An 18,326-nucleotide genomic window follows, 5' to 3' on the forward strand; every position below is an offset into this window, starting at 1 on the left:
CCTGGGCTGAGGTTGTAAGACCACAACTTCACCATCAGCTATTACGTCTTAAGTTACCACTGTGGATGGTAAATAAAAATCAGTTCACTAAAGATAGAGCTATAGGGTCACCGAAAGGCTTTTACTACACTCGTTTGCTTCTTCCTCAATGCTATTTGTTTGTGCTTCATGGCTGTTTACATCCCATTGCTACAGAAAACCTTCATCTACAGGGTCCATGCTAAATATAGCACACTGAGATGCCCACAAACTGAATAATACAGGACAAATAATTTTTTATGCAAATTTATTCATTAGCTTTAACAATAGTAATACATAAATCAATACTATGTCCAGCATAAGGTTGTGTAATAAAATAGGCTATTCAGGTAAGATTGATTTCTAGTGCGTACATTTTAAGGGCAGTTTTCATCCAAATTGGACACATTAAAAAAAATAAATAAATACAAGGCCAAAAATGCTTACTTAATGAAAGTCCTGCTAAGTAAGACTTCAGGTTCCACGTTGCTTCAAAGCACTAATCAGTACAGGTGTCTGCGTACATCTTAGACTTATACACAAATGGGTTGTGCTCAAGCAGCATACATTTTTTGATATCTCAGACCAATACATACAAGGTTTCCAATTTAGACCTCCTTATTCCTCTTAAAGCTAGCATCCACCTTTCTTCTTTCTCTTTTAGGATTGTCTTGCCTTCCAGCTGTGTATATGCACACATGAATCCTAGCAACATTATGCATACAAAATACAAAGGTTCAGTCCCCTCCCAATACTACTTTTTTGGCTTGAGGTCCAGACTGCACTATCTAGTGGAACTATTTATGAAACAAATTGCTACTCAAGTAAGACTACATAGCTTGGGACGGGGAGAAGGAAAAAAAAAAAAAAAAAAAAGACTCTGGGAACATGGTATGCTCCCAGCTCTTATTTGTTATGTTTTTGGAGCTCTCTAGATTTCAGGAGTACATCCTCTCTGGGATGTGTGGTGCTTAGTGCTACAACATTAAGCTTTAGGCACGCTGGGTTCTGTAGGCCATAGACAGCCCACAAGAAGCTGCATTTTCAGCTTTGTTTCCCTAATGGCCAGTGAGTCCAATATACACAGTGGCATTCAGATGTTCATCAAAGTGCATATGGAGGCATTCACTGACATTTGGGCTACCCTTTATTTATATTCAGCAATATTAAAATCTGGTCCCAATTTAGATTAGATACACATGAGAAAACATATTTGGCAAATCAGAGGTATTTTATTTTCTAGTATATGTATCACATGCTGTATAGGCTATCGTTTGGGCATATTTATTCTACAAATCTAGATAAGCTTGTTTTATTTGCCTTCTGACTTTTAAATTCTGCTGATGGAAAAATTCCCTTTTCCTTAAGAAGTTATACTCAGGATTGAGTCACAAATTTTAAAACTACTCTAATTTACATATTTCACTTCATTATATCAAAACAAAACCCAAAAGCTTGGTCAAAAGTATAAACACTTATAAACCTAGTGAAAACATCCCTGAGAAACTTTCAGTAACATAGCAGTAATGATTTGGTCCATTAGAGGAGAAAAATTGTTACATCCAGTTATTGAATACTGAGGGCTACAAGTACATTGGTTGTACACTAGATTCCCATTCATTCACTTTCACTCCTCTTACAAAATACTGTATCTGAGACAAAAGCCACTAGAGGTTTTTTACATTCTATTTAGTTTGATATATAACATCATCATTACAAATTTTAAGATGAATGGCCTAGATTCAGCCCTGATGTAACACCTTTAATGTCAATGGAGTTCACACACTTACATTGCAGGGCTGAAGTCTGGCAACACAGATGACTGTGTGAAGGACAGTACCTAAAATAACAAAACCTTAAAAGTTACAGAGGATACTTTTCACAAGTTGCTGACGTATGTTTTTGCATACTAATTTTGAAAGCAAAATATTTTACAAAGATTTAAGTTTAGAAGTCATACTGTCATGTCATAGGAAAACTGAGAACACTACCAGGTTCAACACTACTGAGAAAGCAAAGTACATAGAGTAGTTTCCACAAAAGTGCACATACGGTTAATGACTATGGAAGTACTGTGTTAGTACATGTGCAGGATTAAAAAAAAAGCAAGAAATTATTGAAAATCAGAGGGATATATCATTCTTCATTGCTCTCAAGTTGCTTTAGAGGGCCACACAGTCCAACATCTCCTTGTTTTAGTGGTATTTTAGAACAAACTAAGTCAAAATTCACCTACATGTAAATCAGATAAATGCGAGCATCCACTTTTCAACTTCTTTTGCGTGGCATACTAATAGTTTTCCAATACATCAGGCTTTAATAGGGTTTCTGAAAACAATAGCATTCAAAAATAAACTAAAGCTGCTTGTACTCTGAGGCAAAAACTAAGCCCTAGACTTTATCTTTCTGTACCAGTACTCCTGACCTTAGCACTTTCTGCTACATCAAACCTGAGCAGACCTGTCATTTGCAATTAAAAAAGCCATGCTTTATAATGTTACATCAATAGCTTCTGCTAAAATAAGGCTATGTTTTACTTTATGAAGTGCAACGAAAGTGTAATACTTATCTTGTACCTAGCACTTGTCTAATTTGTAAGGAAACATGCAAAAAAACTACAAAGGTGTTTCTGTAAAGTTAAACCAAAACAGACAGAATACTAAAAAGATATTTTGAGAAAACATTGGAACTTAAGAGTCCACTTGAAGAACCCAAGAAGGACATTTATACCAATTTGAGCAGACAGGGGAGCAGAACTCTTTATGGTAAGGGAAAAACAGAGAAAAACCCCACAAAACCAAACACTGTGTATCAAGTTATTTTGAAGCAACTAAAAAAACCCTTTCATTTTGCTCAACGAGCACAAGAATTGTTTAGAATTCATGAACAAATTGAGTATGTACAACCACTAAACAGTATCACTGTGGGGGTCAGCAACAGAAATTCAACATTATTTTTGTGATCAAATACTAGATGCATGACTTGTGGGGATCCTTTGAAACACCACCTGCCAAGATCCAACTATGTTGTTCTCTGCCAAACATGAAACATTTTTACAGGGTCACTGTAAGGTGAATTTTAGCTCTCTTGGGACAGCTTCCTCAAACAGCTAAGTTATGCATTCAACTCTAGAGAAACACCTTAGCCAGGGTCACAAAAGGCAGCATATGTGTTTAACTGTGACATTTGTGTAGCAAGTTAGTAAGAGAAATGGATCCTTTCAGACAGTAGATGTGCTACCAGGTGGTGAACTGTCAGAGACTGCTTTGGGATCAGGAGTGCAACAAACAAAAAGTTGTTTTCCCAAGCTTTTTTGGGCAAATCTGAAGTACATTATGTGGCCCATTGCAACAAAAGATACAGAAATAAGCACCAATAAGCCAAAAGCTTCAGGGTTCGGGGCCAAGATGACCATGATGAAGTGCAGCAAATCAAGAAGATAATTCATGGAGTTTTGGACACCGTTTATGATGCCTCTTTCAGATTCTACCACATTTTCTTGGAGCAACTGTGTGACAGTCAAATCAAAGGACCAAAGGCCTATGGAGAGACAAAAACAGTTATCCATACAACTGGGCTTCTCACGGTAAGCTTTCATTACTGGCACAATTCAATTCACGCTTCCAAACACTCACTTCTGCCAAAAATGCACAGGACAAGCTAGCCTCTTGTCAGACTAGAACGGATTTCACACTGACAGTCAAGAGCAATTTATTTTCCCTTTACTAATATTTCCTGAAATAATACGTACAGCTTGACAGACTAACTTGCCTGTCACATCTTGCTTCAACATGTCTATCAAGTTAACAATGTTTTGCTTACCTGTTCCTTATTTAAATAGCTGTTTTACAGCTATTCACACATGTATTCATGCTAGCTACAATTGCTAAGGTTTGCATGATGTTTGCAAAAACAAACACATTTTAAACTATGCAGAATACATAATAATTTACAACAGTCTCAGTTGACACTAGCTTCTATACTGTTTTAGTCCATTAATGATTCAGTTTTAAAAGTTTATCTTGCAAGCAAAATTAATACATGTGAATCAAGTATTTTATTCCTCCAAAATTCAGCAAAAGCTGCAGAAATTGAGTACAAAAATTTTACAAATGAGAATTACTGTTCATTACATTTATGTATTTGACTGCCTGTTCTTGTTGACAGATACTAGTACTACACTAACCAGCAACTCCTCAAAAAATTTAGCTGTCATCCAAATCAAAGTTTCTTCTAAAATTCTTTACTGGTCACAAGTTTAAAGGTTAGACAATTTATTTAATGAATGCATTAATTTAGTAACTGCTAAGTTTGAAGGTTTTCATAGCAGATGTGTTTAGTTCTGTTTCCTATTAACAAATGGTTTTATTTGGTTGTGAAGGAAGATCACTTAGAGATGAGCATTCCAAAAGACAAGTTGCATTCATCTCCAAATGTGGTAACTTTCCTCCTATTAGTGATATATGATATGCAAGAAATTAGTGCTGCAGTCTCTGCAATGGTGATACTATTGCAAAATCACTTCATTTTTATGTTAAGTGTAATGAATTAGCCTTAGAAATTATATTAACACTTCAACTGTAGCCTACAATTCTAAACTCAGATTTGTATTCAGTTGACAGGCACTGTAATTTTTAGAATTAAAAGCAGTCAATAGATCAGATTTTAATAGAGACGTAATACTTACCAACTCTAGCAGCAATGACTCCTGCAAACAGGAGACTAACAGAGATTAAAGGCACAGGCTCAGGACTCATCTCTGGGTCGCTGTTAGCAGGAGTAGTAGACCCGTTTAACAAGTTGGGCATTCCAGTTGCAAAAACCATTTCAGGTTTATCTTCTGGAGATGCTATAGTAGGTAATGGTTCACTTTCAAACAGCCTGGCACTGATGTCAGCAAATGGGGAAACAGTCAAATCCAGAGGACTTCCAGGCATGAATACAGAGATGGCACATAAGACCAGACAAGCAAATTGAGCAATTCCAGAAATAAGGCCCGTGCGAATCAGGCCACATTTGCGACGAAGCCAAGTGAAAGCTACTGTTCCCATAATTCCAGTGACTGCCGAGGCACCCATCAGGAGGCTTAGCACAGAGCCACTCAAACCCTGAGTGTATGCGTAGCCTGTAGTAATACAATCAAAGCCCAGAACAGTCATATACAGAAATGCAAGACCCATGCCTGCAAGAAACACTGGCTGGTTGTAGTATGCAACCCATCCATCACGAAACGTGATGAAAGGTTCAGCAATCCGGGCAGCACAGCTGATTTCCTTCTCCTGTTGGGGCTCAAAGCCAGTTACATCTTTCTCAACAATTAACTGCACTCCTTCAGCAGGTTTCACATCACTCTCTGTAAACAGAAATGTAACTGTTAGATACAGTCCTGCCTGGAAAGTGCAGTGTAAACAGTGTAAATTGTTTGCAGTTAGTCAGTTCACTGCTGCAGATGTGTATCAGTTAAATTCTGCAATCATCCTTGCTCTGATTACTTAAATGTTTTAAAGTGTCCTTAAATCCCATCTGTATAATAAGATGAAGTATAGTTTATTCCTATCAATATAAAGTCCTGCTTATTTAAACTGTAGTAGGAGGAAGCATAGCCTGCTTCTTTTCAATAGACTTGTGACTGAATGCTCCATTTCCATAAAGAAATTATTAATGAATGCCAATGTTAGTTGGCATTTTAACATAGTGCATTTAAACATACGAGTCTAACCACAGAAAGTAGGGAATACTTAAAACATCTGTCAGTATCTCATGTCATGGTAGAAGAATCAAGGCAGAGATGCTTGCTGAAGCCTACCAAAGCCAAAAGCTTTCAAAACTTGACTTAAAATCTCAGACTATGCTTTTCTACAGCTCCATTTTCACTCTAACGTAAGTGAAAGGCACTTCCACTGGTCACAAACTAAAATCCAAAAAACCCACAGCGGTATGTAGATTAGTAATGTGGATAGAAACTATACAAACATTTGGATGCCTGAGCAGTGTTTTTACCCTGTCAAGTTTGAAAAAAAAACTCCACATTCAGCAAGACACATGAAGTATTTCTGCAACTTTTCAAAATGCAAGTCTTCTACTGAAATCAGAATACTGCACTAGCAAAGATTAAGAAACATTTCCTACATACTGACATTTGCTAAATGCTTCATTCTTCAGGAGCATTCAATAGCCAGTTGCAAAGCTATAGAGCCTTCTATGCTCTTTATCTTGCTCCCCTCCCCTATCTTAGGCTGCCATCAGCCTAGTCCAATAGCTTACTGGACCAGCTATTACCACAATGGATCTGCTGGCTGGGAAGAAGATACATCTCTTCAGCACTTTTAATAGCAGCCTCCTATGTCACTATATATTGAGCAAAGAACAGATTGCTAGCTAGCTTTTAGAGAAAAAACAGGAATTCTTTATAATCTTTAAAAAAAAAAAAACAAACCACAACATGTTGTAGTTGGGAGCCCATAGCTGAGCTTTCAGTAGTATTCACACACTGCTACCTTAAAAGTGGGAAAATGTTTGTTTTGTATTCCAGTATCTGACATTTCAAATACCTCATTACAAAAAGTCTGTTTCTGAACAATTTTAATTTCTGGTATTAAGACTACCTAAAGTAATGTTTTCAGTAAGTAGTAAAGTAATCAATTTTAAGGTTGCATATAGTCATAGCCATCTACACTGCAAATTCCAGTTCTTCAGCTTGGCCAAGGAAGCAGAATAGAGGGTCAAAGTAGATTTTTTTTCTCCACTATTTCCTGCAGCATGTGGAACTCATTGAAGCATGCCAGACTAGAAATATTACTACCTATTTTACAACCTCCTGAAAGCCTGTTAGTACTATGAGTAAGCAGACATGAATTAGCAAGGAGGAGTCCTACACAGGCTGTTTTGCTTGTAGACACTACAGAGCAAAGGGCTTTGTCAGCTTATTAGCTATGGTATAGATGGACATGAGCATTCCTCTTGATCAGCCCTAATAACAGGGCAGACTTACTCTGAAGGATTAATTAAGAGGAGAGAATTCATTCTTTGGCTGCATTTTATGGGATTCCTCAAATAGCTGCACAAAGTATTGTTACTTAGATTACAGTCCCTGGTATCTATATCCAAAACCTGAAACCTCCCAGCTATATGTATAAAGCTACATAGCCTCAAAGCAGTGTCTGTAGAAGACAACAGTCAACACTTCAGTTTGACTGATACAGTGAATATACTGTGAATTTGAACAGTTACTTCTGTGTTTTCAGTACCTTTCTTTACATTCAGCTGTTTCAGTTCCGATTCCTCAACTTTTCCACATTTGAGCGCCAGAGTAGGGGTTTTCTGATAAACCTTCCAGAGCAGCAGATATTCCACACACATCGACATCAGGTTCCAGCCAGAAATGAATCCACAGCCAATCATTGGGGAGCCAAATGTCATTATCTGACCAACTGCCATTGGGGCCAAGATATTGGTCAACTGATCAATTCTTCTTATTGTGGCATTCATATCTGTCAAATTATTTGATAATATGAAATAATTGCTGAACACTCACAGTGAAATATTCACTAACATAATTGAGGATTGCACACGTATACACATCAAGCTAAGAAGTCTTGCTCCAACTGTAACTGGTTCCAGGAGGAGCAGGAGTTAGACTGCTAACCAGAGGCACCTTTAGAGTGTTCCAATGTTTAAGTTTACTGCAATGAACCAAAGTGTTTGTAAGCCAAATCCTACTCCTGCCAGTTTTGCCTGCACAAGATCTTCCAGGTTTAGCATGCTGGGTCTACAGTGGAAGTGTACTCCTGCAGGTAAAACTGTTAGTCATGAGATCAGATTACCCTTACATCCTAGTGACATTATGGACTCCTAAGCATATCTCTGTAACATTCAAACCTAGCATGCACAACTCCAGACTTTAATAGGAATCTCATATGGTAGAATTCTTTCCTTAGAAAGAAGGTAATCTTAGCATCTACTACCTCCCAATGCTGGACCAGGTATTTCTTGATCTCCTCCATTTACTTATAATAACTGGTGACCACAGTAGCCACTGCGATAGCAGCAGACATTTGAAATGGCTTTAAATTTCCTTATTGAGTCACACTGGTTGATGGCAGTTGTAGGCATTCTCAGAACTTACCGAGCAAAGTCCTCACTCCTCTCTGTTCCACACTCTGATGTATGTGGTCAAAACAAGCTGCCCATTCTTAGCATGAATGCGTCTTCCATTTACTGGTAGGGGATGTCTCACCCTCCCCATCTTATCTGCTTCAGTGTCATTACACCCACTGGGCTCCTGTAAGTTTCCAATTAATGGTGCCATTATTCCACCCCTAAAAGCTGCTAGATGCTCAATGGTTTTGCACAGGGCTTCATGCTGCTTAGAAGTACATCCCAAACCCATTTCGGAGTCCTCTTATGAAATCGGAGCATTTGAAGGGCAAGTGAAACTGTATACCAGTATGAAGCTGCTTTTCTGAATCTGTAGAGAATTACTCCATGCCATTCTAAGAAATGTTTAGGTTATTCTAATTAGAATTCAAAATGAATTAAATGTTAACTATTTGACTGAGGGTTAACTGAGTAAGTTACATACTTGCATAATATTTGTCTTTGGAAATTCCCAGAACTAAGCTTTGTTTTTTGAGTTATTTGAGAAAGGCTAATATTTCCACTCAGGAAAGGTACAAAGTAAAAGTGAATGGGAAAAATTAAACCAAGGACAATGAAGAAAGGGAAGCCAAGACAATTTTTTACTTCCCTATTCCGCTAACTTACTTAACTAAGGCTCCTTTCTGAGGAAAGGTAAGAGTGCAGAGATGGACAACAGTATTTGCTGCTAAGTCAGTGCTAGCATTTAGTTTTTTAAATTAAGGAATTTCAACAGTCTCCAAGATACATTATGATTAAACACATAGCAACCCTATTCAGCCTGAAAGAGATCCTTTAGATCTGTTGAACTAAGGTGCCTAGTTCAGTGGGGTTTTTTGTTTTTAAATTAAGTTGCAAAAGAATTTAGAGTAACTTCTTGCCTGATTTTTCAGTACAGAATTATACAGAAGCGGTCATACAATTCTGTCTGAGATCATGAAGCAGTACAGAGGCAGGACTGCCTCCCATGCAGCAGTTCTCTGCAGGTGTGGTCTGTACCTTATCTCATGTGTAGTTAAGTAGTACAGGGATTGGGGAGATGATTTGCTGAATAAGATCTGCCACAAGAAGAAAGGTTAACGAGAAACATTCGAACTTTAAGGCTTTTACGGATAGATGGTATTTTTCTCCTTGTGATTCACACGCATAAAGAAAGTTAACCTGTACTGCTGCTCTACAAAAGGCATGACCTAAAAATGCACTGCAAGGTCAAAATAAAAGACTATGGTGGAAAATGAAAATGGAAAATGAAAGCAAAACACTTTTCATGCTTGTAATTAAGAACTAGCCTCTCCTGGATGAGATGGGGAAATAAGATTCCTTCACTGGAGATAAACATCAAGAATAAATCTGCAACACAGGATTCAAATCCTTACAAGGACTCCGGCATGTAAACTGAACTTTATGGGCAATTTAGGCAGCTTCATATAAAATTAAGAGTCCAGTAGCTGAAATGCTGCTTAGGCCTGGAGGTATCTAAATTCCACAAGTGTCAGACTTAAAACTTTAGTCCCAGAGTTACTTTAGTGAGCTATAAATGTCTTGGCAATGTTAAGCTGCTCTGTGCCTTGTTTGCACTTCAGTATCAGTTCCTCTATCTGGGAAGGCTTAAGTCCCCTTATAGGGTTGATTCAGAGCCCATATAGCCTGCCCAAGTTCATCGCAAAAAATGCTGCTTGCCACACTGTCTGTTACAATTGGAGCAGCAGCATAGCCAAAGATCAATCATAGGTCCCTTGGTGTGAATGGCCTTGTGGCTAGGAGTACGCCCCAGCAAAGGAGAGTCAGGTTCAATGCATCCTTGGGGAGGATCCCAAACAATATTTCACATCCAAGTAGTGTCATGACTACCAAGCTGCAGTAGAATTTGAATGGGAACTCATTCTCTCTCCTAATAACACCACACCACTGGGCAAGAAAGGGGAAAAAAGGAAAAATATTTACCAGGCAAAAAAGAAGGTTAAGTCTGTAGTCTAATATCAAAGGTACAAAATGTCAAAAGAATACAGAGTTTTCAGTTCCAACTCTAGAAAAGTGTTCACAGCTCTGAGTTAGACATCTAATGCTAGAAAAGTGCAACATTTCAAATGTATCTGCATGCACAGCATTTCCTATTGGCAATTTCCTGATCCACCTACTTTACTGTTCTGGACTTCATTCTCATGTACCTCTTTCTTTGATCCCTATGTGAGGAGCCCAGTTACGCAACAGTTTTCTGTTTCATTCCAGAGACCTAAAAATAAAGTATTGCAACACTTGGCCTGGAAGTTAAATAGCTTTTCTATTAAACACTGGTTATTTGATTTAAGAGTGTGGTGTATGTTTATTTTGTTCAGCAAGAATAAAGTTTTCCTGACAAAGCTGCAGTAGGACTAAAAGGAGGACAAAACAAGTTTAGGGATGCCTAACTGAATTGTAATTACACAATCTCAGTGAGTGTAGTCCAGAGCAGGGAAGAGGAAACTGAAGGTTACCCTTTTTACCTGCTGTTTTCTCATAATATCTGAAACTCAAAGACGTGCTGACCTCTGTAAAACTCTAGTCTAAAAGTCAAGCTTGGAAAGTAAGACATTTAAGGTATTAAAAAGGCAACATATTTCACCTGCCAGTTTGCTTCTGTCTTCCCCTGCAACCACAACAATCCAGTCCCTCTGAATTGTGATCGCTGTGGCAGTGCTGGCCAAATTGGCAATATTTGCTATAGTGATAACCAGGATATAGCACATCGTCTAGAGAAATGGGGGGAAAGAGTTACAAGGTGAGAAAATTGATGAAGGGAGATTTCCACTCCTACCCTGTACAAGACACTTTTACATTTGAATCCATACATTTTAGTGTTATTGTTCAGACAAAACTAGACTAAGTCTACTTTACAATTCCTGACAGAAAACAATCACCTCTGTTTACCCAGCTAGCTCAAAGTTTCATTTGCCAGTTTTAGCTCCCAGGAATGTCTAAGCAGAGTAGAGAGAAAAATAAAAATTCAGTCTCCCATGCTCCCCAAAGTTTCTTTTTAAGTTAATTCCTTATTAACAAGTTCAAGCACTCACAAGAAGCCATCCATGATATAAGGTCAAAAGCTGTGTCTTAAACAAGAAGATAATCATCAGGATAATACCACACAGGATGACAGATGCATTCTGTACAACCAAGGATGTCTGGGCCACTGTTTCAAATCAAAACAGAGAGCAACAGTTAAGAACATAAGAATGAGCTAAGTATAAGCTTAAGGAGGTTCTAATTAAGGAACATGCACAGATTCTTTAAATATTTTTATTTTTCTATTCTGCCCCCAAAATATAACTGGTAAAACTATATTTCATATTAGATTTTGAATCTTCCATTGTCTTAAAGAAACAAATTAACGTCTGATGTAACTTCACAGATATTAACAATTTAGAGTCCAAGTAGGTCTTTTCTCAATCAAAACCCAAACTGTACCTGTTTAAATGCTGACATTATTTTTAAAGCGGTAAAAACAAAACTTAGCTTGAGTCTCAAATTCACCTTCAGCATACCATGGAAGTGATGTTATTTTGTAGACTCTTGGAAAGTAAAACTGTGTACGAAGAACTTGATGCCATGTTATTTATAAACAGACTAGAGCATACATATTTAAAATATGTATAATGCAAATGCAGTGAGTGTTTACACTTAAGTGGAAGATGTTTGGATCCAGAGAGAAGACAACAAATAATGCAAGTGTATGTTAGTATTCGACTGTAAAGAACATGGTCTATAGTCCTTCAAGTTATGTGCTTTTTACCTTTTGCATTTCTGCACATCGTACAGGTTTAGCCTGAGTAGTGGACATATTGTGACATAAAACCATTTTCCTCCTGTCTTTGACACTATCTCTGTATAATCATTACCACTCTGAAACACTACCCTTTCTTAAAAAAAGAACTGAGCAAGCCCCGTTCTTGTATTTGACTTGAGGAGTTAACTCTATCAGCTTTATCTTTTTACATTAATTTCATGCATCCTTAAGTAAATAACCTGCTCTAGGCATCTAACCTTTGAGCCTGGAGTTCTTGTCCACCCAGTCTCCAATAATGGCTCCCAGGAGAAGAACTGATCCTGCCACAACCAGTCCATAAACTGCAGTCAGGAGTAAGCTGTTTCCATAAAGTTCAACCAGGAATACAGACACAGCAAAATGCCACATACGATCTCCCTTTAAGAGTAACAGAGAGTATATACACAACATTACTATTTGCACTTTGCAAGCACACAAGTTGACTATTTCACTAACGCCTCAACAAAAGACAGTATTAACACAAAAGTTTGTTACACATGCAGGGGTGGGGGGTGGGGTTTTTTTTTGTTTGGTTTTTTGTTGTGGTTTGGTTTGGGTTTTTTTAAATTTTGGGGTTGGTGTTTTTTGATGACTACATCCTGTCACCATTGATTTTCTCCCAGTATCACCAAGATCATCTGTCCAAATCAAGCGCAGCATTACAGCTTGTAGTACGACATCAAAAATCCCAGATATTTTCTATTATAATATTACAGGACAAAGTCTGTTACCAGCCACATCCAACAAGCCTCAGAAAGCTTACACAGATTCTCCAGCACAGATCAAGTATTAGCAACAGATTTATTGACTACCGATACTATTTAAATAACTTTTCAAGACAGCAGTTTGCTCTTAGACGATCAAAGCTTAAATGCTGTTTTAAAACACAAGAGCCAGTCAAGCCAAAGCAAGTCATAATACAATTCGGAATAGACGGGTAGATGATGGGTAAATCAAGGAAGCTGGTGTCCTAAATGTTAACTCAAGTTGCTGAAGTCAATGGACTTAAGCATTGGCATATTAGCAATAGGTAGAATATCAGAGCTCGTTTAACCTATTGCAAACTCATTGCTAGTTCAACCTATTTAGCCTGTTGCTAGTTTAACCTAGTGCTTAGAATACAAAAATTTCATGTTCTGATACCACTTACTACAGGTAAAAAAAAGAAGCCCAAAATGCTAAACATGTCCAAGTGAAGTAATTTTCATATTATTCAAAGCATTTTTAGGTTTGCTACCAAACAGACCTGTGGCTTGCTAATGAATCCATCGAGGTTTTATGTTGTCACGATGGGAGTTCACATTTCACTGTATTTCTAAACATATTACAAAGAAATGCACTACAGAAAATACTTTATGCAATCAATAACAAAGCAGATGAATAGAAATAATTCATACTATTATAGGGCATGCAGTTTGTTTAATAAGGGTCCCTAATATTAGTCTTTTATAAACCAAACATGAAACCGTTTTCTTCTGCTGCCTTACCTTAAATAAGCAATTGCTATGTCATACAGTGAATAGCACACATTTCTAAGGGCCTCAAATATTCTGAAGGGCTGGGGGAGGTATAACATAAAAGCACTATTGAAAAGCAAAGTCTGCCAAATCTAACATACCATAACACAGCAATCAAGAGATACATAAAAAGCATGCTATTTGGAGGGTCAAAATAATTGCAAAGTTTGATTAAAGTCTCCAATGTAGTATAGATGCACAAGAAGAATTTGCCTTCTAATGTTATTGAAGTTCTCTGAAGGAGATTTCTTCAAACACTGTAATGTTTAAACATTCATGTTTGTTTCCTTAACCATAGGCAGAAAAAGAAATTACATCCCAATCACGTGGGAAGACAAATTTCACTTGTTCAAGGAAAAGCTCTGGGTATTTTCTATGTTTTTTAACTAAAACCAATGAAAAAAAAATGCAAATACAAGCATGATCAGCTTAGACGTGCCCTCTCATATCTAATAAACCAGTTTTCACTCTCCAGAGACACCTAAAGTCTCCTGTAAAATATGTTCCACTTTCATTCCATGGTTAGTAGAAGTACATAGAAAGTATTCTAGAAATGAAAACATGGGGATATAACTTCCCAAGTCGAGCATTCACTTAAACTTAATATGACCTGAGTTACCTCTTTACTGAATTTCACTTAAAATGCATCCAGGTGGATTAACTGTGTTTTGATTATCCTGGGTAACTGTTTATTAAGCTAGAAAAATAATCCAAAAGAGTACTTTCACATTAAAGTTTCATAACAGAAGTTTGTTGGTTTTTTTCCTTTATGCAGAGATGTTTCAGTTACTGAATCCTGACACGATGAAAAAGGCATTTTAAATAAAAAATGGAAGTATGTGAATGTCTGTGCTAGCCACTACTGTCAGAGCAAAAAACCTGATCTCACTTGAAACTGACAGGAAGATTCCTTTGACTCCAGTGCGATCATCCATTTAAGGAGCCTGTGAACTCTGTTCAACCTTATCTAACACATTTGCCCAGAGATTTTGATCAGGCCAAGCCACACAGATAATTTTGGGGGTAACTAAAGCTGTTCCAACCTGGAAGCATGAGTTTCTTTCAGGAATTAAAACCCATTAAGAGCAAGCAAAGATAAATTAGTGTCACAGAAGAACAGTATTAGTGAATTACAGATGTTTGAAGCAGGTATGTAATTTCGAGCTAAGATCTACTGAAGTTTAAACAGTAAATATTGCCCTCAGAAATGGGCAAAGCCTTGATCATAGATATTTAATCCCACTTTAAAACATCTCAAAGTGTGGATACTTGAACTCTTTCAATTAAATAACTACAGCCGTTTAGCCTCACCATCCTTTTAAAGATGGTTCTTGCTCTTCTGTCATTATGATTATCCTTATAACCACCTCAGACTGAATGCATACAATCCCATCTCAGAACTGAAGCCAGTAAGTCAAGCAGTAGCCAGGCTACTACCTACTGACAGGCCTCCTGAGGTCTGAGTGGCACAGATAAGGCTGGGAAGTTGCAACCAACCTCCTGGCAAGCATTAGGCCTGGCACCAACAAAGTGAACCCAGTTTCATTCTGCTCTTTCTTGACTGCCAAGTGATAGACAGCAATGAATTAAAAACATAAAGGCAATAGCATAAGGTCTGAGACTCCAGTTCAGCAGTGCAGTCCTGCCTCTTAAGATCACTGAGGCCAAGCACGCATTCAAATGCTTTACTGAACAGGAGCCTAAGACATAGTCTAGACTTTGTTCAAATCTGAACATTTGTGGAGATGTGACACATTTAATCATTTACAGCTTCTCTCTGTATTTGGGAATGGCTTAGTAGCACAGAGACCAAATTCACGGTCTCAATTACAGCAAAACCACATTTCTATCAGGTTTTGTATTGCGGACATAGCCATTTTAGAACAAATACTATTGTTTTAGAACAATATTACTTTGAGTTCTGAAGATTAAGGTGCTTGTTTATTGTTCCTGCTAGCAAAAACATTCAGACTACAGGAACACTAAAGCTTAGGAGATATAAAAGGTGCAGTCCTGCACCCAGTTCTGTCAAAATAAACTATATTTCTGTTGCATCAGCAGGTTTGGTTGGGTTTTTTTTGAGTCAAGATTTTCGGCACAAAAGAAAACACACTGGAGCTAGGAGTATACTATTAATATTGCTAAACAGCTCAATAGACATCTTGCAGTCTAATGGTTGTTACGGTATGCGACGTTGCTTTCAAACTCTGCTTTGTCACCTTTACTCACGTACCCTGAGAGCAGTCCCACTGCTGAGTTTTGAAACACTCGTCAGAGAGGAGTAAGCAGGGTTTGCCAAATTGCCAGTTAGGCACTTTGTGGGCATTACTGACAAAAACTGTTGCAGGTAACAACCCTGGCCTCTGAAAAGCAGTGAGCCAAATAGAAACATCACCACTGAGCTCCTTCGATAATATCAATAATTGCTAAAATATTGCACTTGTTTAAACAAGCGTTTGGTACCACTCCAAGCCTTCTCCCATTAACAGAAACATCAGTATGACCTCCCGGGTTAGTGAAAGCGAAGAGCTGCGAAAGTTAGCATGCAACGTTGTAACCGTATAGCGGCCACTTGTCCACTGCTATACAAAGCACACATTAAACCGGTCCAAATCCAGGACTAAAGACAAAACAGGGAATATTAGGGAGGAAACTTTCCACTTCTTTTTGAATCAAGCCAAATGGATGGAGTCTTAAGACTGTATTATAAGTCACATATATTCTTAATTTTATTATATGGATTAGAACCAGATTGTCTATTTTTAGTGCATATTTTAAGATTTTTTTAGTTTGCTTCAAGCGAGTAAAAACTGGTATAGTAAGTTATGTCAGTACAGAAGGAAAGCATTTCAGAAGGCAAACATTTTGACAGAAAACAAGACACCTCCTGACATTCTCAACAGGTTTGCTAATGAGTGGCAGTAAAGGGTCCATTCTAAACATTGAGTATTTCCCAGTAGTAAGTATATAAGTCCTTCAAATATGTGTTGCAATGGACCGTCTTCCATTCTGCTATGGACTATGTTTCATTTCTTTTGCTCAGAACTTACTCTATAAGGAGCCTCACCAGTTCTGTAGTTACTTAAACAGGTACAGAACCAGGCCCTCAGGAAATTGAGTACTGCACTACCCCGCTGTAATGAAAACTGAACCTACTGCAACATACCACGTAAAGATTACGAAGACTCTTAACAGCGCGGTGCCGTAACAAAACCTCTGTCTTTGTGGCGGCATGCCATTTTGTGAAGATTTTGGGGGAAGTACCGATAATGCCCAGGCAAGTCACAGCTAGGTTAATAAAATCCTACTTCTACCAGGCCAGTATCTTACTTACCCAAGTGGACAGCGCGTGTCCAAGATAAAGAAGAAACTTTGCAGACATAAAATAGGCAACCACAGATCCTAAACGAGAGACAAGAAACAAATGCTAAAGGAGACTCGGGCACACCCACCGCGTTTCGGCACACGGCGGGTACTACCGGCTGCCCTGGAGGAACCCAACACCGCTTCCAGAGCGAAGCCGCCACCGGGACACGCCGCCTCTCGGGGCGGCGGCTACCGCGCCGGAGCCCGCCGGCCTCGGCGGGGCCTCTCGCGCGCGCCCCTCGCCCCCCGCCCCGCTCACCCGCGCCCGCTCCGCGCCCGGCAACCGAGCGAGAGGCGCCCCGGCCGCCTCCGCCGCCGCGCACTGACCGCAGCCCCGCCGCCGCTCGCCCGCCGGCTCCGCTCCCCGCGCCATGCCGGCCCGCTCAGCCGCTGCCAGAGCCCGGTGCCGAGAGGAGGCGGGGGGACGCGCGGCTTCGCTCCGTGTTGCCTTCCCCGACTTAGCTAGCACTGTAGCTGAAGTCGGAAAGCCTTAGCCTTATGCGGCCGCGGGCGGCTGCGGACGCTGCGCCGCGGAGGGGGGGGGGGGGCCGAGCGCCCTGCGACGCCCGGCTCGCTCTGCGGGGCCGCGGCTGGCGGAGGCGCGGAGGCGTCGGGCTTGGGGCCGCGCCGCGCACCGCCCTTTGTAGGCGGCCGCGGGCACCGCCCCCGCCCGGCCCGCCCCCGGGGCGGCCCCCGGCCCGACACCGCCCGTGCCCGGACGGCCGGGAGCAGGGGCCCGCGGGGCAGAGCCGCCGCGCAGCCCCGGGGGCGGCGGGGAGGCCGGGGGCCGGGCTGCCCGCGGTCAGGTGCTGGACCCCCAGCAGCCGCGAGAGCCGCTGAAAAAGCGTCAGGACGCGCTTTCGGTGTTGTGGGCCACAAGTGTTCTTCCTTTGGTTTGGCTCTTCTTTGTCGCCCTTTTGTTTTCCGACGTTTTAAAAAATGCGAAGTTCCCGAATGTTCAAATGCATCCAGAAGCTGGGCTTGCAAGATAAGCGCCACATATCACCAGGCTGTGGCTGAAACGCCTGCAACTGACGGTGCTCCCGATTCATGGCTTTCAGAAAAAAACAAACCAAGGTACCAAATTTTGAGCTGTTCAGCTGAAAGAGCCTTCTGTTGTAATGGAGGCGGTGCAGAACTCAGCCATTTGATGCTGGCTCAGGCTGTCTGCTTCACATCAAGTATCCCAGTTCTGACCGTAAATACTTATTTTGCACCCCGTGTGACCTACTTTTGGTGTTGACCACCAGCAAAACCTGCATTTTTACAGAACTTGAAAAACGGTCAAAATGTACAATAGTGTCATTTTTTTAAGGATACTATGAAAAGAATCAAGAAGTATCTGTCCTTGCGCTTCAGAAAACATAAATTATTGTTCTCGGCTGCCAGAGCTGAGAGGATTTTTTCATTGCGTAATACTGCAAAGTTCCCTCCTACATGTGTAAAATTGCTTTTGGTTTGGGTTCCCCCCCCCCGCCCCCCAGTATATA

General features: G+C 39.9%; 1 protein-coding gene across 2 annotated transcripts; it reads right to left on the reverse strand.

The window, feature by feature from the left end:
* Positions 1 to 269: 269 nt before the first annotated feature.
* SLC40A1 (solute carrier family 40 member 1) lies at positions 270 to 17,429 on the reverse strand. 2 transcript variants are annotated; one of them, XM_052792102.1, is made up of 8 exons: positions 17,164 to 17,429; positions 16,805 to 16,872; positions 12,172 to 12,331; positions 11,205 to 11,320; positions 10,757 to 10,883; positions 7,266 to 7,508; positions 4,706 to 5,371; positions 270 to 3,558 (listed from the first exon to the last, which is right to left on the reverse strand). In XM_052792102.1, the coding sequence occupies exons 1-8, from the start codon at positions 17,207 to 17,209 to the stop codon at positions 3,239 to 3,241; spliced, it is 1,746 nt and encodes a 581-aa protein (XP_052648062.1). In that variant the 5' UTR covers positions 17,210 to 17,429; the 3' UTR covers positions 270 to 3,238. The 2 variants fall into 2 exon arrangements, with proteins under 2 accessions (XP_052648062.1, XP_052648063.1); XM_052792103.1 differs by having other exon boundaries at positions 17,096 to 17,166.
* Between the last annotated feature and the right edge of the window lie 897 nt (positions 17,430 to 18,326).

The sequence above is a fragment of the Harpia harpyja genome, chromosome 7, assembly GCF_026419915.1.
Source record: "Harpia harpyja isolate bHarHar1 chromosome 7, bHarHar1 primary haplotype, whole genome shotgun sequence".
In the NCBI taxonomy this organism is placed as follows: Eukaryota; Metazoa; Chordata; class Aves; order Accipitriformes; family Accipitridae; genus Harpia; species Harpia harpyja.

Coding starts and splice junctions, on each gene's coding strand:
- SLC40A1 (XM_052792102.1), bottom strand. CDS start 17,209: ATGGCGCGGGGAGCGGAGCCGGCGGGCGAGCGGCGGCGGGGCTGCG. Junction 10,884..11,204: donor TATATCATGGATGGCTTCTT/GTGAGTGCTTGA, acceptor CCATTTCTCTAG/ACGATGTGCTATATCCTGGT. Junction 3,559..4,705: donor AGTCATTGCTGCTAGAGTTG/GTAAGTATTACG, acceptor GTCTCTCCATAG/GCCTTTGGTCCTTTGATTTG.